General features: G+C 28.2%; 1 protein-coding gene across 1 annotated transcript; it reads right to left on the reverse strand.

The window, feature by feature from the left end:
* Window positions 1-1,725: 1,725 nt before the first annotated feature.
* LOC148936338 (cytochrome P450 4C1-like) lies at window positions 1,726-17,961 on the reverse strand. Its single transcript, XM_089078565.1, has 12 exons — window positions 17,820-17,961; window positions 8,129-8,277; window positions 7,819-7,903; window positions 7,307-7,492; window positions 7,028-7,121; window positions 6,598-6,700; window positions 6,293-6,398; window positions 5,919-6,025; window positions 5,791-5,859; window positions 3,986-4,154; window positions 3,087-3,266; window positions 1,726-2,662 (listed from the first exon to the last, which is right to left on the reverse strand). The coding sequence occupies exons 1-12, from the start codon at window positions 17,959-17,961 to the stop codon at window positions 2,478-2,480; spliced, it is 1,575 nt and encodes a 524-aa protein (XP_088934691.1). The 3' UTR covers window positions 1,726-2,477.
* Between the last annotated feature and the right edge of the window lie 4,403 nt (window positions 17,962-22,364).

The following is a 22,364-nucleotide window of genomic DNA, read 5'->3' on the forward strand; positions in this document are numbered from 1 at the left end:
AAAAACATTAGCTTTGTAAATCACAATCTCAACTTAAACTTTTTTTTTTAAATTTTCGGATAGAGGGATTTAAAAGGAAAGTCATTAAAAGCTTGTTAAGTGTTTGCTAGGTATATTATCTAAAAACTATTTCGATTTTATTGCGAATTTTTTCATTGCAAATAAACTATAAAAAGATTTAAAATTTCCTTTTGTATCTGAAAGAAAAACTCAAAATTGACATAAAGTGAAATCTATGAAATTCTTATGAACGTTTTTAAATCAGGAATAGTATGGGAGAAAAATGTATTTTATAACTTGGGAATTTAAAAAGAATTATTTGGATTCTTTGCTATCTGGTATAGCCGTACAAGTACACATACTTATGAAGTATTTATATTATAATCATAAATTTAATAATTTATTATTCAAATAATAATTCAATTTATAATTTATAATTTATTATTCATATTAAATATCATATATTTATATCAATAGTTGATAATATCGATATTCTTCAATTATCTCCAGGTTTTCCTTTTTTTTCCGGCTCTCGGCTTTTTGATAGTCATAAAAATTTGCTCAAGATTAACGATTTTTAATAATAAGTGCGATCCATTCATTATAAATATTTTCGAAGCATTTTTTGATTGGTTAATTGGCACATGCGTCCGAATGAATACAATCTGAATACAAAATCAAAATCGGTAAACAAAGACAAAAATGCGTGATGTTTATGTTTCTTCCATTTCTGTTTTTCTTTTTTTCGCAATCTACACTTAGTCAGCGTAGATTGGCTACGCCATTCTGTATTCAGCCAATCAAAAATTGGCCCATCTTGACCGGTCGCTTAGGGCAGAGACAAAGAAGAATTTAAGAGCGGTCACGCCGGCTTTTTTCGTGACACCGAAAAAATCGCCGTACACTATCGCCACCAACCTCTATAATTGAGTCGTGGAACTACAAGTCACTTCTATTTTGCGACACGGCCGATAAAATCATGTCTCGTGAAGTAGATGTGATGCCAGTCCATGCTACTTCGACAAATTGTAGATAAGAATGTACATATAATTATATATATATTTACGTTCGCGTAATTTTTCTTTTATTATAGACTAAAGTATTGATTAATATTGACAAAAATATATATATTTATCAATATATTAATTTTTATACATTCATATACATTTCGATTCGATGTCGATTCTATTAACATTTTTCTCGCTGAGATATTAGTTCATATTAGTTTCTTTCTTTTGTAAAATTTATGTTTGATATAACAAAAATAAATCGTGAAATTTATAAAATATGATATTTATTCATATAATCTATTGACCATTACAAAAAAAGTAGCTGTTGTACAGTAACTGTATGTATAATAATAATAATAATAATAATAAAAAGTAAAAAATAATTAAGAGGATAATTTTTGTATTTTTTCTTTTACAAAAAGTTAAGTTTGAAGATAAAGATTAGAATTGAAAAGAAAATTGCCCATATGTAATTATTTATTGATGGATTGAGATCTCTAAAAAGAGCATAGGCAATTCTAATTTACTTTAGATATACAATTTTAAAATCGTATCTATTATAACTCTGTTATAAAAGTAAATCAAGAATCTTTTTTTTTCATAGTTAACAAGTTTTCATCATAATACAAAATAAATAAATTAATGATATTCCATTAATGATATTCCATATTAAAATATTTCATCGTTATTTACCTATTTGTTGCCGATTGATTATTTAATTCCGTTTATTGAAACTGTGTAAAATAATAGATATTTAAAATAGTTTAATAATTTGTCCAAGTTGTATTTACCATTATAAGTGATAGAAAATAGTGTATTCTCTGAATCATGATCTCTTGTATCGTCAGTTACAATACATATAGATAACATATATTTCTATATTTATATGTACTCATATATATTTTTATATATATTTTTATATTATATTATACTTATATATATAATTGTATATTTTTATATTTATATACATTTATATATATTTTTATAGTTACAGAACATCAGCCATTCATAAAACTAAAATATATATCGAATACATACAGAATGCTCTATAATTGGAGATAAGAAGCAATACTACATAAAAAAATTAAAATTAAAACGAAAATGTAAAAAGTAAAATTAAATTTTTTTGCATGAAATGCATTATTTTCAAAAAAATCGGCTTAAATGTTATCTATTTTGTCAAACAAAATAATTCATAACGTTGGAAATATTCGTGAATATATAAGTGAAAAGATCTATAACGTGATTTTTTATATTGAGACATAAATATGCACATATATCCGGCGATGAAAAATTTTGCAAAAATAAAATATCATATGAAAAAATTATATTTTACATTTTCGATTTATTTTTTCATGTAAAATTATCTCCTTTCTGGTTGTATCATCAACAGACGAAATAATTAGTACAATTATTCTTTCAGTTTTTTAGTACTAGTATTTCTATGTTCGAAAAATTTATAAGAATCTATGTATTAAAATTTGTGTGTTTTTTAACAATTGGTACAAATTTTAAACGCAGAGGATAAGCGGGGCGAATCAAGACATTAGCATTAAGCTGAATGTCCTTTAAATACTCCATTGGCTCCAAGTAGAAATTGTATATTAGAGAAGCTATCATAGATTTCATTTCCAATAGGGCAAATCGTTGTCCTATAATTTTATATATATATATATAATACATATATATATATATAATATATGTATATATATATGTATTATATTGTATATATATATATATATATATATATACATATACATAATATAATACAATTTTAATGTGTGTGTGTGTGTGTGTGTGTGTGTGTGTGTGTGTGTGTGTGTGTGTGTGTGTGTGTGTGTGTGTGTGTGTGTGTGTGTGTGTGTGTGTGTGTGTGTGTGTGTGTGTGTGTGTGTGTGTGTGTGTGTGTGTGTGTGTGTGTGTGTGTGTGTGTGTGTGTGTGTGTGTGTGTGTGTGTGTGTGAGAGCGGTGTCTCGCCAGTGTGTGACACCGCTCGTGAGAAGGTAAACGGGAGCGAGAGAAACGAAAATGTCTTATATTCATCATTTTGCGATATTCGACTGAAAAGTAATTTACCAATGCAGTTCCGTAGTCCAGCACTGAATGGCAGATATGAATATGGATGCCGATTTTGAATTTTCTCAGGTAAAAATCTGTCTGGATCAAATACCTCCGGATTTGGCCAATAATTCGGATCTCTATGGACTCCGTGGATACTAATATACACAAACGTCCCAGCTGGTACTAAATATGTTTCTAAAAATTGTGTTATAATATAATTTTTAGAGGTAAATAAGACTAATAAAATTTAAGAAATAGATATTTAAACAATTCAGAAATACAATTTCAATAATACAATAATATTACCAACAAAGAAAAAATAATTGCAATGAATATTAAAAATTGTTACATAATATATTTTGAAACATTTTTTGGTATTCCCAAAAATTATTTTTTTTTAATTAATGTAAAATTTAAAACATTTCATATATATATATATATATATATATATATATACATATATACAGGGTGTCCCGCAACATGTGTAACACCGCTCGTAAGAAGGTAGACGAGAGCGAGATAAATGAAAATGTCTTATACCATTTTGCGATATTCGCAATAATTTTTGAGTTATTAAATATTAAAGTTGCACAAATAAGAAATTCCCGCTCGAGAAGAAAGCGCTTGCCCGCCTGACGGAGCAATCCCTAGGACGGCCCAGCGTGATGACAAAATGGTCATCCGGCGCTCGATGATGAGCGGTGCGCGCGCGGCGAGGGGAAGGATAGTAGCTGCCACTCATGTTTGCTATTCCTCCTATAGATCAGGCGGGCGAGCACTTTCTCCCCGCGCGCTCTACCTTCTCACGAACGATGAGGACAGTGCTACGGGACATGTATATATAGATTTAGATATATATATATATATATATATATATATTTGAAAATATATAACAAGAGAAATAAGATACATACGTAATTTTACATCTTCGGAAGTAACTCGTGATATAAAATAGGCGATAGGATACAAACGCAACGTTTCTTTTATACATCTTTCTAAATATGACAACTTTTGCAGCGATTGTATAGTAAATTTCCCTACACTTTCATGCATCACAATATTGACTTCTTCTCTAGCACGGTCCTATATTATTCAAATTAATTCATATATTTTAAAGACAATGTTAACTTTACGATGGTGTTAAACAATTTTTATTTTAAAAATGTAATTAATTTTCTCCTGAAATATATAATTATATGCTACAAATATATCTACAAACTTTATTTAAAATATTGAAGCAATATAAAAAAATATGTGTATTAAGGGGGGACCCTACCTTTGAGGTTTCAAAAAATCAAAAATTTTTTTATTACTTTAATCATTAGTTTAAACCCTTAAGAATATGAGAAAAAAGATTCGGAAGTGAAATTCAAAATCAAAGATGGTCGAGAAAGTGAATTTTTCGAAGCTCCTCGCACCGCCCTGTGAGCAGCTGCGGCAAGTCATATACACTCTCTTCCTACAAGCGGAAACTGCCAATGTCTGTTGTTTTCAATGCAGTGAAAGCAATTTATGAGGAATTAAACAAGGAAAAAACTATTAAATCGTCGTCTTGGAGGTTACACGCAAAATAGTCATGAAAGCTAATGCAAGTGTGTGGACGATGACTCAAAATCTCGGCAAAAAAGCTTAGAAATTGCAGTAGATCTGGCTGTTTGCAATTTCAATGACTACAGAAGTTACTTGCAAATTATGAAAGTATTGAACTTCAAAATTGGCCGTAACTGCTACGAATTTTGTGAAAAGCACGACGCAGTGCGTGTAAAGAAAGCAGAAAAAAGTCTCTTGGAGAAGGCAAAAGAGGCTAGAAGGTCACTGTTAGCGACCAGAAAGAAAGCTGATGAGGCTGATAAGTTAGCAGAAGGTCAACTTTATGCAGCAGATTAATGGTAAAATGGAAATTTTTGCCGTGACACAGTTATATAATGTTTCAAAAACCTATAATGTTTCAAAACCTTTAAACATTTTTCTCAAAACTGCATTTTCTGAGACGGTAACTTAAAAAATTTTCATCCGATTGTCTTCAAATTTTAACTGAATATTCTTAGCAACATTTCCTATCATCTAATGTAGGATTTTTGTAAGATATTTTATAGGTTTTTTTAATCAATAATTAAAAACAATTTTTTTTCAAAAAAATTGAAACTTTTTTTCAAATCATCGCCATTTCAAGAGAAATCAATATTTTAAAAAATCCCTACGTCAAACGATAATTATAACAGTGTAAATGATGTCATTTTTTTCTTAGTTTGCATAGGTTGAACCATTTTGCCGAAATCGTGCACACCGCTTGAGCCCGTCTCACGAAAAGTGTTCCCAGAATTGAATCAAATGGCCGCCATTTTATTGTTTAAACAAGATGAAAAAATAATTTTTTATAATAAAAATAGATGTAGACTAAAACCCTCAAATTGGGTTTTCAATCATGTTATTCATTTTTCCACAAAAAATTCACAAAGTTAGAGCTGATTTTTGAATGCCAAAGGTCCCTCCTTAAATATACATTATACATACACTATGCATACAGCATATAATACATATATATGTATTAAACGCCTTAGTTCAGGTACGTATACGAACACACACACACACACACACACACACACACACACACGCGCGCTTGTTACATCTAAAATGCACGATTTATTAACTAATTTGATAAGTTAATAAAATTGATAAGTTTTTATTCCAATCCCGAGACTTATTAAGCAAAAATTACCTGAACATCTTTGTGCTCAGCCAATAGTAATAAAACAAAGCACATAGTCATTGCTGTAGTTTCATAACCCTGTAACCACCATTAAATAAATATTTAAATCAGAAATAAAAAGGTTTACAAATACATACGCCAGCTAGAAAAGTGTCGACTTCCTCTTTAATATCTGATTCAGTTAAGTAACCTTCTCGAGATGCTGCTATTAATAAGTCCAACATAGCCAGCCGTTTCTTTTTACCTAGATTTAACAAAAAGACAATCAATGTTATAGAAAAAGTGTATTATTAATAATGTTTTTATTGATATAACTGCAATTTTATTCCGCTCATAAAATAATGCTAAATTAAAGAAGAGTTATATCAATATTGAACTAATTTAATTCAGCAGATATATTATTAAATTTTTAAATATAATTACTTGAATTGATAACTCTGACTATTTTCAAATAAATTTATAACGTAAATCAAACTAAAGTACATTAGTAACATTTAATTATATAACATACTTGTAATCGTTTCTGAATAATCTTCTTCTGCCAATGCATCGTTTTCACAAGCTTTCAAGTATCGTCCATTAGTTTGTTCATGATAAAGTTTTCTTTCAGTAATAATCTAAAAAATATCAGCTCTTTTAAGATTTTGTTTATACTGGCACAACAATATTTACGAATTGTATTATTATATTTCTTAAAAATACTTACAAAAATTTGCATTTTATACATTGCAAATTATACATTTTCTTATAATTTTATGTAATAAAAGATATTACAATACATATATAAAAATTACATAATACGAAATTTTCACATACTTTCTGAGAAAATCCATGTATTATCTTTAGATGTTTTCTTTGTTGTCTACCTTTTGGTGTTAATGCAAAGATCCAATCGTGATATAACCACGGTCTTATTGCTCTAAATTTTAATTAATTTAAAATCACTATTATTACAATTATATATTAATATATATCATATATACATAATTTTGAAAAGACAAGGATATTAGAAAATATTAGATATGACGCGTGTTTTTAAATTTAATATCTTAATTATATCATAATATCAATAGCAAACATTCAACATTTTAAAACATTAAATTTTTATTTTAGGCAAGCAGTTTGTTGATTAAATGCTTAAATTGCTAACTATCACATTGTATAATTATTATTTTTATATAATTAAATGATATTAATGTGTTTTTTTATCTGGATATTTTATAGTTATTTGATATCTATAAGTTACCTATAAAACACGAGTTCCAATATCTGATGAACTGCGTTTCGATATTGTTGATGTAATGAACCAAGTTCATGTAGAGAAGTACTCATTCCAGTTTCTACAAAGACATTGTTTAATAAATAATATCACGATAATACATGCTCAAAAATTTCTAAAGAGTCTTTAGAATTAAATATTATTCTTTAATACACATAATTATATTTTGCACATAAAATTTATATTGTTTATCATGTTATCTAATAATAAGATAAGTGTGTTACATTACTAATCAAAATGCCATACCGCAAATTGTATTGAGCGTATATTTACTAATAAAAAACATTAAATCGTTTACAATATGGTCGTCCGTATTTTTCAAAGAGTTTGTCATATCTTTGCTCTGCTTAACGAAAATGTCAACAAACCGTTGTAATATAGCAAAATGGAACGTGGGATTTAATAATTTTCGTCGCGATTGCCATTTTGCACCTAAAACAGAAACAATACACCTGCTAACAAAAATAAATTGGAGCTTATTAAAGAGTAAGAAAGAAGATGAATACTCCGTACAAAGTTTCGTTATCCTTACATACTATGACAGACTTGTAATTTGCATTTATATTTGTCTATATCTTTTTCTACTTAATTTATAACGAATGCATTTTATATACAAACTTTCTTACAAATAATGTTCATATTTTAATTAATTTATGTAATGATTTAATTTTGATCATAATTTGAATATGTAATAAAAACTGCATATAATAGTAAAATGTACATATGTTATATATATTATAATGATATAATTACATTACCTCCACTAGTGAGAAGACCTCTTTTTAAAAAAGGATGTAAGAAGTTATAAATAGAACTCTTGTTGATATGCATTTTTAGTATTACCTAAATTTAAAAAAATTATAAAGTAATTGTTATTCAATCGTGAAATAAATGATTGCAATTGTTGTATAAATTATTATTGACATTTTATTAATTCAATCTTTAATAAGATTGTCTAAATAACAATTTTTACTAAATATAAATGTAAATGAAAAATTTTGCAATTACCAATTTGTCAATAATGTAAGTACTGACAAATTTGAATATTTTTACGTTATGCTATACTACCTCTATATCATCTGGATGTCGGATACATACAAAGGGTGTACAGAAAAGCCATATTTTAAAAATAGGATAATATTTGTCAAAGAAAATGATCTGCAACTTCCAAATACCTTCTGAAAAGATAAATATGTTGTGAATACAAAAATATACTGCTGGAAAATGTATAATTAATTCATTAGTATATTCTTAATAAGCATGTTAAATTTATTACAATAATTAGAATATAAAGCTGTATATTTAAATAACATTAACGATTTTGAATGTATTAAAAATATACTCGTCAACAAAATTATCGCAGTAGATAAATTTATATCAAAATTATGCGTAAATTTAAGTAAGCATCAAATCTCAGCAAAAAATTATCGTATTTGGAAGATTTTTTTTTAAACTTTCAAGGATAAAGTGTATACTTTAAGGTGCATTGATATTATCCTCCCTTTCTTTCGCCATCTTTTGAAAAGTAAGGACGTATTACGTTTCTAAAAGAATTGCATAATTTAATGCAATACATCTACGGAATCGTATAAATTTTTTTTTGCAATTATTGTGTAACTATAGCAAAATATATAAACATTTTTTTGCAAATTAAAAACCAGTTTGTACAATTTTTTCGTAAATTTACAGCGTGTTAAAGTTATCTATTCATTTTTGTTCAATTATTGGCAGTATATGCAGTATTAGTATTATCCATATGAAAAAAATTGCTGGTCAAAATTTGCGCATCATATATGCGTGCGCGCGCGTGTGTAGAATTGAATACATTGAATACATGTATCTGAGTATAAAACCGTTAAATATATCAAGAGACGAGTGGTGTCTCGACGCCAAGTTCACGCGCAGTAAAGTTCATGTAAAACGGCGGCGAGACGTCCGGTGCTCTATTTACGCGAGACCCCGGGATGTACTCGGTCTACATTTCCATATCTCAATAACGATTGCATCTCATTTTTTGTATTTAATATGTCTTTGACAAATGTGAAGTTCACACTTCGTGTGAAGTTGTATGTATTGATTAATAAAATAGAAGATATAATGTGTCATATAATAGTAAGTAATACTGTAATATATAGTACATTGAAAAAATAGGTAAATTGGCCCATCAAAATAAATCATTTTACATTAAATTGTAAGAAAATATTAACTAAAATTAATTTATTAAAATGTACTCAATTATATAAATCTCTCTCTCTCTCTCTCTCTCTCTCTCTCTCTCTCTCTCTCTCTCTCTCTCTCTCTCTCTCTCTCTCTCTCTCTCTTCTCTCTCTCTCTCTCTCTCTCTCTCTCTCTCTCTCTCTCTCTCTCTCTTCTCTCTCTCTCTCTCTCTCTCTCTCTTCTCTCTCTCTCTCTCCTCTCTCTCTCTCTCTCTCTCTCTCTCTCTCTCTCTCTCTCTCTCTCTCTCTCTCTCTCTCTTCGGTGCGGACTATTTGGAACCTCCCGAAGGCCCTCGAAGGTTCTTTATCTACGCATTTCTCTGCCTCTGTCTTTCATAGTTTCCTTTTCATAGTATCCTTATTATATGCGAAATTTCTCTTATTTCATTTTTTCCTTTCTCCCGTAGTGAATCAAACAGAAGCACTTTAGCTTCTAAAATTCGAAAATCTAACTCTATTAAAACGACCCTGTCGTCATTATAGTGATGGAGGCTGGCGGACATTCAGAGTCAGAAACAAGAAAGCAAAACGAAATAATCAACCGACGAAACAATCTACCGAACCGTTACCACCTCTTCTATTATCCCTGTTAAATCTTCCTCTTCTTTTCTCTTTCAATTAATCCCTCCTGTATCTCTTCTCGACTCATTTTCCCAGCTTTTCTTCGAGTTTTCTATCGGTCCCGCTGAAAATCTGTATTATACATTTGAATCATCGACTTCGGAGCTTTATCTGTCGGTCCTTTATTCTCCAATAATGGAAAATCGCTGTTTCCTAATGTTGAAATAGATTTTCCGGAATTATTTGATCTTTCAACCTCCTCCAGAACAAATTCAAGCCTACTTTCCTCCTTAATTTTCCATTATATACACATATACATATTAATTAAATAATGTCAATTTTTCGTTTTATTAATTTAAGTTTATTCCCAAAATATGTTTTGTAATGTATTATCGGATAGGATCATCACTTAATACATTTTTACACTCACACTCTCTCTACTTGAAATCTTACCCGATGACCGCCGAACGACTGTAACACCCGCGATAACATACATGCACACTACTCCCTTACATCATTTCTCTTGCTTCTCAAAAACATGTGCAACATTAATCATATTAAACATTTAATTTAATTTTAATTTCTTTTTATTTCTCTTAAAAATTTTTCGTCTTATTCTCCCCATCTCACTGATCACACGAGGTCTACCCATGATAATAGAAATTAAGTTTCTTGACCAGAAAATGACCGACCAGCGCACGTCTGTGGAATAGCGTCATAGTGTTCTTGCATCGCTGACCTAGTGCCGAGATTTATCAGTGCGCTCGGACTCAAGGGATCACGTTTCCGCTTGATCTTCGGGAAAGCAACTGTTCGCGTTTTCCTTCCAAGCCCATTCGGACCCAAACCCGTTTGCAAATTTTAATTCTTAATTCTCAATTTTCAATTTACTCCGAGACGTAACAATTGCATAAAATTCAATTTCTACAAGAATTAAAAACAATTCTTCCAAAATTAAAATCTAAAAACAGGTTTCGTATTTATTATTACTATTTACTGTAATTTACTATTATTTATTATTAAATATTACAAAATGTAAATTAATGAAAATAGATCAATTTAATTTGCGTACAGCATCAACAACTATAATATTAGTAGGAGGACAATTTTATAAGGTAATGAATGCCAGTTTTCATTATGGATCATCTATTGAAGATAATCATTATATAAGTAGTATATAAAAATGAAACGTTTAATGATAGACATTGCGTAAATTAACAAAAAAAAAAATGGTCTAGGAAAGCAAAAAAATGTGTATATATATTTTTTTACAAAAGATTTACAAAAGATTTATTATACAAAAGATTAAAAAATAATTAGTGATTATATGTTATTTCTAGTATATATAAAGTATTCAAATGTTTTAAATATGCTAAATAATAGATATTATTAGTTATTAAAAAAATGAGTGATATCCTAACAAAATTAAAAAAAGACTTTAAAAAAGATAAAAAATAACGCCAAGTTCACGCACATCTTATTTATGTAAAAGAAAGAATTTTATACAAAAATTTCAATCTATAAAAGTCTTTTCCTAATAATTTTATATTGATATAAAAGATGTGATATCAAGAACTGGCGCCAACTTCTAATTTAATAAAATAAAAAGAATTTTATTGTGAAATACGTTTTATTTTCATAATTCATTTTTATATCGTTTCATTATTTCTACAAAAAACATGATATCAAAAAATGGCGCAAATTTTTAATTATATAAAATAGAAAAGAAACTTTACAAAGATGAAACAAGATATTATCAATCAAAAATGTTAATATCAATTTGTACTTGCCAAAAAAATTTTATTGAACTATGGTATTCATGTTTACATAAAAATAAAATATAAAAGAAAATCTAATGTGTAACAAAAGAAACAACGTATAAAAACTTGGCGCGCAAGTCGCATTAAAACACGTATATATGTACATACTTACTGTATTACACTCTTATTGTTTATTTGTTTACTTAATTAATAATGTAAATATTAATTTTAAAAATATTTATAAAACTTTTAATAAAACCTTTTATATAATTTTTATTTATATAATTTTCTTCAACATTATGTGTAAATATGTAATATTAAAAAAATTTATTAATAAATATTAAAACAGTGCGTTTACACTGAATAATATTCTAATAAAATAAACTTTTAAATTTCTGGCATTATTTATGTAAAAAATGTTTCATTAATAATTAATAATTAATTATATATTTCATTAATTTTATTTAGTTAATATTGAAAAAGAAATAAGAATATAAATAAAAAAACCTTAAAATATATTAAATTTTAATTCAAACTGTTTTCTATTTGTCTGTCACATAGTTCAATATTATTATTAAAAGTAGTTTTAATGCGACCGGGACGCGCCAAGTTTTTGTATGTCGTTTTTTTACTTTATAGGATTAAAAAAAATTTGCGCCATTTTTTGATATCATGTGTAGTTTTGTAGAAATAATAAAACGACTTTTCAAATAAAAATGAATTACAAAATAAAACGTAGTTCACTGTAAAATTCTTTTTATTTTATTAAATTAGAAGTTGGCACCAGCACCATCTTGACATCACATCTTTTATACCAATATAAAATTATTACTAAAAAGACTTTTGTAGGAAATTTTTGTATAAAATTCTTTCTTTTATAAATAAGAAAAAGGACGCATAAACTTGGCGTTACTTTTTATCTTTTTTAAAAGGTAATTTTGTTAGATATTAGCAACATATTGCGAATTAAAAAAGTCTATTGATAAAATTATTATAATTATTAAAAAAATATTAAACATATATTAAGTTCTATATTTTAAAATTTTACTTACTTTGTGATTAAAATTTTACTTACCTTGCAATAATTTGCTAAGGAATAAATAACTTGACGGACCAGGTATACGATTGATCAATCTCCCATCTCGTCCATAATGCACGTAAAAATTACATGCCAATAAAATAAAAATAAGTAATAGTGATATGGTAATCAGTGTAATAATCATTGTTATTTGGTAAGTTAATAGTATATTCAAGTTTTATTATCACCAATTTCTTCTTTCTTGTCGTTGAATTGCACGTGTTACAAAATATTCCTTTTTAACGAATATTGCGTTAATATTTTAAATAGATTTAAATAAAACATGCATTAAAATGCCAGTTATATCTTTTAGTGAACTTTAGAAAATATAATAGATGTATTTTTTTTATTTATTATAATTGACAATATATTAATTATATAACAAGTCTGTAAATTTAACAAAATTTTTATATTGTTTTTTTTTTACTTAAAAATGTTTATTTTACAATGTAAAATTATTTTTTTAGAATGTTTTGAAAATATCGATTTATACAATTTTGAAGAACATTAAAATTTATATATAAATTATATATAAATTTATATATAAATACTTTTAGTAAGTAAATATCTTTATTATTTTGCAAGAGTAACAAATTGATGTTTTTATCCTGAACAATCACAACCAACTGCCGATTTATTTCGTCGATCCTCAAATTTATACATGTGAATTGGATAAGAAAAATAAAATATGTCTAAGCGAGACGACTTCTTTATAATTCTCCTTTTTAGTTCCTCAGTATAATAGTCCTTTATAGTCTCCTTTTTTCAGAATAATTTTTGAGGGACCAGTTTGACCGGCTTAAAAAAACAGATAGGAAATCCCGCACAAAACCACATGTTTTCGGCCCTCTGTGAAATTGGCTGAAATTTTAGTATGTTATGGTTCTTGACTTACTGGGGCCGTTCTTTTTTGCTGAACTGGCTGCACGACGTATAAAAACTTGGCGCGCCCAGGTATTTTTTTATATAATAATGTAAATATTAATTGCTGTTGACGCACAGTTTTATTTGTATATCTGTCTATTTGCATCTCTTAAAGAAAATCGTTGCATTCTTAATGCGATGCTAAGAAAATAGATTTATAGAAGCGAAAATAGATTTAACATGATGAAACATAATTTTATATGCATACATTGGTTATGTGAACATAGATACAATAGAGCGCAGATCGTTATGGTAATTTCAAAGTATAATTGAATGAATTATAGATAAGTAAAAATATATGTTCATATGATCATTAAAAATATACTTATATGTCCTAAAATATTTATGAAATAGAATAGTAACATATATGTGTAAAAAAATTATTTCTAATTTCTTAAATAAACCGTACCCTACAGAAAGATGTAAGGGCGAATATATTATTATTATTAATTATACTGTAAGAATTAGACGACCGTAAGCGGTCATGAAAGAGATTCGGAATATAAACAGCTAACAGAGAGGAGCCGTCGTGGTCGTGCAGACTAAGTGTCGGATTGGTAGACGATGGATCCCGAGTCAAATCCAGTCGGTCTCAGTTAATTTTTTCCGAATCTAATAGATATCTTTCAATCTCAGAAGTGGGATTCAACCTATGTTATCTCAGAGAAGATTCAGCCTATGTTACCTCAGAGAAGATTCAGCCTATGTTACCTGACAAGTCGATCGTTCAAAAGTGGAACGGAAAAAGTCGGGGGTAGTACTCCAAAGTCGTGTCGGTCGTTCAAGAGAAATGAACGGAAAAATGTCGCGGAGTAGTACTCCAAAGGAGTCGTGTCGGTCGTTCAAGAAGTGATCGAGGTCGGGAGCAGAAGCTCCAAGTTTCGGATAAAAGTCCGATAGAGGAAGATTCGGTACATTCGGGACGAATGTAATACCAGAATGGCCAAATTGTAAGAATTAGACGACCGTAAGCGGTCATGAAAGAGATTCGGAATATAAACAGCTAACAGAGAGAAGTCATCGTGGTCGTGCAGACTAAGTGTCGGATTGGGAGACGAGGGATCCCGAGTTCAAATCCACTCGGTCTCCGTTAATTTTTTTCCGAATCTAATAGATATCTTTCAATCCCCAATTATTTAATTATATACAATATTAATACCAAAAAAACTTTCTAGGATAAAAACATTTTATAAGGTACGGTTTCTTTAAGAAATTAGAAATAATTTTTTTTAATAATCAAGATCTTCATTTTATTAATAATGTTATTGAATTAATAAAATTATTTCAAACAATTAGATTAATGCTGTTGATTCAACAGCATTTTTTTCTCAATGTATTTATAACATTGCAATGGCTGCTCTACGGTCAGAATTAAATAAACAATATTTTATAAAAATAATAATTTGTAACTTGTTTGTAATGTCCACCAAGCGCTGCCAAATGCAACGTCATGTCATTATCGTCTTGTACGGACGAAAATTACCGGTATTAGAATTACATTTGATAACTTTTCACTCGGATATTTCACTCATGATCTTCTTACATATGAACTGTCTTTTTGCAATCATAATCTTAATGACTATTCGTGAGCTATTCACGAAGTTAACGCGAGAGAACCAATCGACATGGCGGAAAAGCGGCAAGAATAAAGTTCGAGAAATACGAGTAATCGACTTAACATCTCCTTTTTTATAAAGGACACATCAGATTTTCTTTTATATTTTATTTTTATATAAACATAAGTACCATAGTACAATAAAATTTTTTTGACAACTACAATTGACATTAACATTTTGGATTGATAATATCTTTTTTCACTTTTGCAAAGTTTCTTTTCTATTTTATATAATTAAAAGTTTGTGCCATTTTTTGATATCATGTTTTTTGTAGAAATAATGAAATGACTTTTCAAATAAAAATGAACTACAAAATAAAATGTACTTCACTATGTACACATGCTTCCATTTTATTATCTTTATAATTATACTTGGTGATCTTAGTTTTATAAAAAGAGGATAAGAAGGAAAGGCGTATGCCACGACGAGGCGCGGCTACGAACCAGTCGTAAAAATCCGCAATTATTTTGCGAAAAATATCACCTCAGCCCAGTGTTGCTATTAGGGTCACTTTTTCGCACATGCGTATTATGATCAATAGTTATATCTAAGGCTGTAAATGACATACATATATAATAGGCATTAAAATTTTGGCATGCTCCACGCTAGGATGAGATAAGTAAAGTAAGGTAAATATTTAAATATTATTAATTGTTATTAAAGGTAATTATTTATTATTTATTATTTGTTATTTGTTATTCAACATAAATATAATATACATAACCAAAAAGGGGCTATTATGCTCGTAATTTTCAAATAAAATGTTTTATTTTAAACACATAAATGTGTTTTATTATATACCTTCTTTCCTTACATTTGCAAAAATATAACTTTGTTAAAAAATTAATTTTATTATAGGTTGTTAATATTAATTATATTTAAAATTCTATATAATTAAATAATTTTTATATTTAATATATAATTTTATAATAATCTATATAATTTTATAATTTTTACAATTTTATACAATTTTATATAATTATAAACAATTTTATGTAATATAAAAAATTTCTTTAAAAGATCAAGTAATATCTTTTTTCTTCTAAACGTGATACTTCATTAAACCAGCATCTAAATATGTATGCGCGAGAAAGCGTCCCTTGACCCTAGTCCCTAGTAATACTGCCTCAGCCAGGAATCGAACCTAGATCTTCCTTCCTGCTTACTGGGCAGACATCTTATCCTTTCGACCACAGAGGCATGTGATGATACTTATCGCAATAACGCATTTAGAACGTCATGTTAACAATACAATGATACACACATACACTACATATACATATATACGTGTATATTCTCTATAAAGTTCTTTTTATTTTATTAAATTAGAAGTTTGCACCAGCTCTTGATATCACATCTTTTGTATCAATATAAAATTTATTACTAAAAAGATAGAAGATAGAAAAGACAGAAAAGATAGAAAGATAGAATTTTATAGATAGAAATTTTTGTAAATTCTTTTAATAAATAAGAAAAGGGACATGTGAACTTTGCGTTATTTTTTACTTTTTTTAAAAGGTAATTTTGTTAGGATAATAATGACGATGTTTTCCATATACGTAAAAATTTTAAAGTTCTATCTATTGTTCGAGCGCTGCTAATTTGAATATTCTCTTTGTATGTTACAGATCATCGTACGTTGTAGATTAACACCGCTGTTGCGGTGAGTGATTTTTTTATAATGGGGTAACAAATCTGTGAAACTTATATTAGACCATTTTTATATATTTATTATTAAAATATTGTTGGATATATTTTCATAGATTTGTTGCCCTAAAATGGGTAGATTTAAATTTAAGTTTGGGATTATATATTTAATCTTGGTATGACACTATTTATTGATTTATTATAATTTATAAACACAAATGGAATTCTTTGTATCGATTTCATTACTTTATATTTTTCATTTAAGAGATGTATTAATTGCTGAAAATTATCAAACGATCTCGAAAGAAAGTATAATTAAAATAGGTAAGTAAAATTAAAATAATTTAATTAAAATATAATTAAAATAATTTAATTATCTTAAGAAATTAAATACTTATGTACCATATAAAGTAATAATTATTTTTAAAATGACAAAGTTTAATTTATTAAATATTTTTTAAAAATATATATAGAATTTTTAAGTTCATTAAATTTTTCAAATAAATAGTTAACAATTTAAATGACGTCACAAAACGGCGTAAAAGAAATTCAGTTAGTATTGTTTAAAAATTTTAAATTTTCATTTTAGATGTTTTTATAGTATATATTTCTCAATATAAATGAAGAAATATAAATGGAAATGTAAATATACTATGACTCTCTAAGTTGGATTACTATGGTTTAAAAAGTAGTAATCTTCGAGGCCGCTACTGTCTGAATCGCTACTGTCTGAATTGATTGGGCTTTGTGTCTAGGATTATCCTAGACTGAGCACACTAGAACAGTCCAATCGGGGCAGGGATTAACTCATCAGGTCATCAAATCATCATGGTCTTCCGATCTATTCTGAGCCCACATTCTAGGCATATGAGACCTTCGGGAAATCTCTATTGCGTTTGTACTGCAAACTGCGCAATGGAGGCTTAAAATAGTCTGAGAGTAGGCATGTACTCTCACCTTCCGGAAGAAATGTGTCCTTGCAGAGAAGGTTTGCCAGGTGTTTTGACTGACGAAATATGGCGAGCTGGCGTTGCTCTTTGAATCTGCAAGTAGCGGCCTTAAAACCGCGTTGTGCAGGTGTCTGTTGACATTTGGGCATGTATCGTAAAGGTTGGAATGAAAAGAAAGTCATTTATATTTATATAAAATAAGAAATAAGAAATAAGAATATAAATCATCAGGTGAACATCAAGTATATTTTTTTATTTATTATCCATCTTTTCTCTTCTCATATTTAAATCAAGATTAAATATTTAAATTGATACATAAAAGAGATAAATATAATGTGCGTATACGTGTGCGTGTGGTGTATATGAATGCAATTTAGCAATTTTTTTAATAATGTATATTATAAACATAATATATTTTTTAATAATGTATATTATAAACATATTATAAACATAAGTGAATATGTAGCAAACATTAATAACAAAATAATATCACAAACATGCCAATTTGATCCTAATTATGTTTAACTTATCCATCTATATAATTAATAACTTAGCTTTACGTAAATTAAAGCAATATTTAATGTGACGTGAGATTCAGTAAATGTTTTGTCTCGCGGAATATAGAATAGAATAGAATAGAATAGAATATTTATTCTTTAGCATATACAAATGCCAAGAAGGAACTTATTTTACAAAATCATCTTAACCACATTTCATCCACTCCTTTTCCTATCTGTAATATAATGTAAGCTGTTATAATATCACATAAATTACAGTTAAACTATCGTAATCAACGTTATATACATAATAAAGGTACGTAAATTGTAATGTGACCTATAATATGTATTTTCACTTTCATTATTTATTTATAAAAACTATGGTCATCTTTCTCTCACAATTTGGGTAAAATGACCCACTTTTTTCAAGATTAACCATCACAATCGACATACAATTAATATGTAGCGTCACAAGACAAAAGTCGACTGCTTACGTATCACTCAGTCACACTGTTTTTGTGACAATGTTTTTGTTTAAAATTATTGTGAATAATATGCAATAAAAGTAAATATTAGAATTTTTCATTCTGATTTTGTTATAGTTTCAGTAAATATCGCGATATTTACTTTAAGTGAGGTTATGAGGTTAGAATTTTGTTCAATTGCCTGACATTGTATCGCGCTTTCTGAGTTCTGTAAAAAGAATTTAACAATATTTATCACACAACAAGTGATACAGTAATTTAATTTCTTATTTAGAACAGCAAACTGGGATGTTTTTTTTAATATTGATTAATAATTAATTAATTGATTGATAAATAATTAATTGATTAATGCTAACCACGCTACATTCAGAAAAGTAGTTTTCTTTGAACGATTCATTCTTTTTATAGCAATATTTTATTTTGAGTAAGTAATTTGAAATATTATTTTCATATTTTCATATTGTACTCATAAAAATTTATATTAAGTTTTACTAAAATCAATAAGAGTATGTATCAAGAGTTTACTGTAATATTAAATCTTTTAATATTTTGTCAAATATTTTGTTATATAAATGATGACATATTAGTATTTGTGTTTTTAAAGATGCCAAATAAAAATAGGAATTCAGAGCATATGCGTGGTAAATGGTCGCAAGATCAATTAACTGCTGCTCTAGAAGCCATTCAAAAAGGCACTTCTATACGTCAAGCAAGCATTAAAAATAATATTCCCAGAAAAACTCTTGAAAGAAAATTTAAATCTGGTAATGCAATAAAGGATAGAATGGGCCCTACTTGCACGTTTAGAAAGAAGAATGAAGAAAGAATATTACGACGTATTAAAACAATGCAAAAGCATTGGTTTTCTGTTTACTCGAGATGATCTTCGTACACTGGCTTATAACTTTGTCAATCAGTTTAAAATTAAACACAAATTTAATAATGATATTGAAAAAGCTGGATATAACTGGTTTTATTCATTTTTATTTAGACACCCTGATATTTCTGTACACAAATCAGAAAGTTTATCTCTTGCTAGAAGTCTTTATATAAGTAGACAAAAAGTAAACGAATATTTTAAACTTTTGAGTGAAATTCTTAAATAAAATAGGTTGCTTAATAAGCCAGGTTCTATTTATAAATGGATGAAACTGGCTTACAGTCGTCCTGATTATTTAACTATAAGCGTCCTAATTCCACAGATTCCTGACATTAACCCGGTGATTCTAAACCCCGCGTCTTACTCGAACCCTTCAGATTCCTTATCTTTGGACATTTCTTAAAAAGAATTGGTTTTTGAATCTGTCTGATGCTTCCATACCATCTGACACACATTTCTTGCAATTAAGGAAAAATTTTGCACTCCCTTGTAGTAATAGAAAAAAAATCACTTTCGAATTAATAAAAAATATCGAACATTAAAAGACTTCCTGTTACACAAAATGAGATTAGAAACCGGTCCATTCCAGTTTTTCGGAAACTTTCCTCTCTTCCCCAACAAAACACTTTACATACAAGAAGACTAGAACAGTTAATGAGACATACCAAGAGATTTTTACACAATAATCCGAATGTCATTATTACAAGAGCAGACAAAGGGAACATTACGGTTGCGTTGGACAAAAATAAGTATCTTCAAAAATCATGAATCATATGTTATCAGATGCGAATACTTACACTTTAATTAACAAAAACCTTACTAAAAGAATGGTCAACAATTTGAGGAAATTGCTTGCAAGATGGAAAAAAATCAAAATTTATATCTTCCTTATTATATATTATTATAAATACCTGTTTTGCAGCGCCGATATTTTATTTAGAGCCTATGGACTTCCGAAGATTCATAAACCGGATTGCCCTTTCCGAATAATAGTTTCATTAATAGACAGCTCTTTCTACAATCTAGCTGCATTCTTGAATAGCATCATCGCCAAATCGATTCCGATGGGTAAAAATTACATAAAGAACAATTTTGAACTGGTTAAAAAATTATCGAATATCAGGATTGAAGACAAATTCATTAATATTGACTCAATATTCATTAATATTGAGTTGTATCTTTGTTTACCCGATTGATTTGGCGATTGAATGCTTAGCTGATAGATGAGTTTTTATCTTCAAAGACTGTAAAATACCAAAGGATGAATTTTTGGGTGCTGTATGATTAATTTTAGAATTCACCTTTTTTATTTTTGACGATCGTATTTATAAACAGAACTTCGGAATACTCATGGGCTTACCACTTTCTCCGATTATGACTGATATAGTAATGCAAGATTTAGAGAATGGAGTGCTTGAGACATTTGATTTTAGTATATTATTTTTCTAGATGTGGATGATATTTTTTAACCAATTCAAAACTGTTCTTTATGTAACTTTTACCCGTCAGAATCGATTTGGCGATGATCCTATTCAAGAATGCAGCTAGATTGTAGAAAAGACTGTCTATTGATGAAGCTATTATGGCAGTACCAGATGATCACGTCCATAATATTGCGAGGAAGTTTAATTCAATACACTTGAGATTATAATTTACTTCGGAAATTGGTGGTAACCAGATTAACTTCTTAGATACGTCTCTTTGCATTGAAAATAATACTATTATATTCGATTGATATCACAAACATTCTCGGGTACTTGAATTTTATGTCTCAGAATCCCATCTCACAGAAAAAGGGTACGGTCATGGATATAGTAGACAGGATTTTTTATCTTTCACATTCACAATTTCACGGGAAGAATTTTGACTTCGTGATTAAAACGCTCTTACAAAATAATTACCCATTGGATTTTATTTTAAAAACAATTAACGGCAGAATCAAATCTTTAATTTAATAATTGTAAGAAAAAACATAATAATAACGACACAACGACATACATTGTTAATAACAAAACCCTGTGGTTTACTCTACTTTATGTAAAAGATGTCACTGAAAAATTTAAAAATATATTAAAAGATACAGAAACCAAATTAGTCATTTACAGTATCAATAAATTAAACAATTTTATTAAGCTACAGAAAGATTCCACTTTCGGATAAAAAAAAATATTATTTACAAGCTACAGTGCACGGATTGCGATGCATCTTACCGATGTGGGTCAGACCAGTAGATAAATGAAAACGAGAATCAATGAACATCGGAGTTACATAAGGTGGAATATCTTTATACATTCAGTCATTATTGACCATAGGATACACACAGGACACGATTTCGATTGGGCTGAACGTGAAAGTTCTGGATGTAGAAAAAAATTGCAACAAACGATTAATTCTAGAAATGCTATATATCACATTACAAAAAAACGGTATCAATTTGCAAACAGACACAGAATTTCTTAGCTGTATGTATACCTCTGTCATAAACAATATGTAAGCGTGTGATCATATTCACTTCATAACAATTTTTTACTTTTTAACCTTGTTATTTATTTTTTTACATTTTAATAATTGACTTGAAATAGTTAAGACGTGTTTACTTCTTTTCTTTTTTACTAACCGATTATTATCTTATATCTGTTAAAAAAAAACTTTTTTTTCTTTCTTTTAATTGTGACTATGCTATTGCAATA

This window comes from Pogonomyrmex barbatus, unplaced genomic scaffold, assembly GCF_055798465.1.
Source record: "Pogonomyrmex barbatus isolate J1 unplaced genomic scaffold, ASM5579846v1 scaffold23, whole genome shotgun sequence".
Lineage (NCBI taxonomy): Eukaryota > Metazoa > Arthropoda > Insecta > Hymenoptera > Formicidae > Pogonomyrmex > Pogonomyrmex barbatus.

Coding starts and splice junctions, on each gene's coding strand:
- LOC148936338 (XM_089078565.1), bottom strand. CDS start 17,961: ATGCCCAAATGTCAACAGACACCTGCACAACGCGGTTTTAAGGCCGCT. Junction 7,122..7,306: donor TACGCTCAATACAATTTGCG/GTATGGCATTTT, acceptor ATGTCTTTGTAG/AAACTGGAATGAGTACTTCT. Junction 6,399..6,597: donor TACATGGATTTTCTCAGAAA/GTATGTGAAAAT, acceptor GATATTTTTTAG/ATTATTACTGAAAGAAAACT.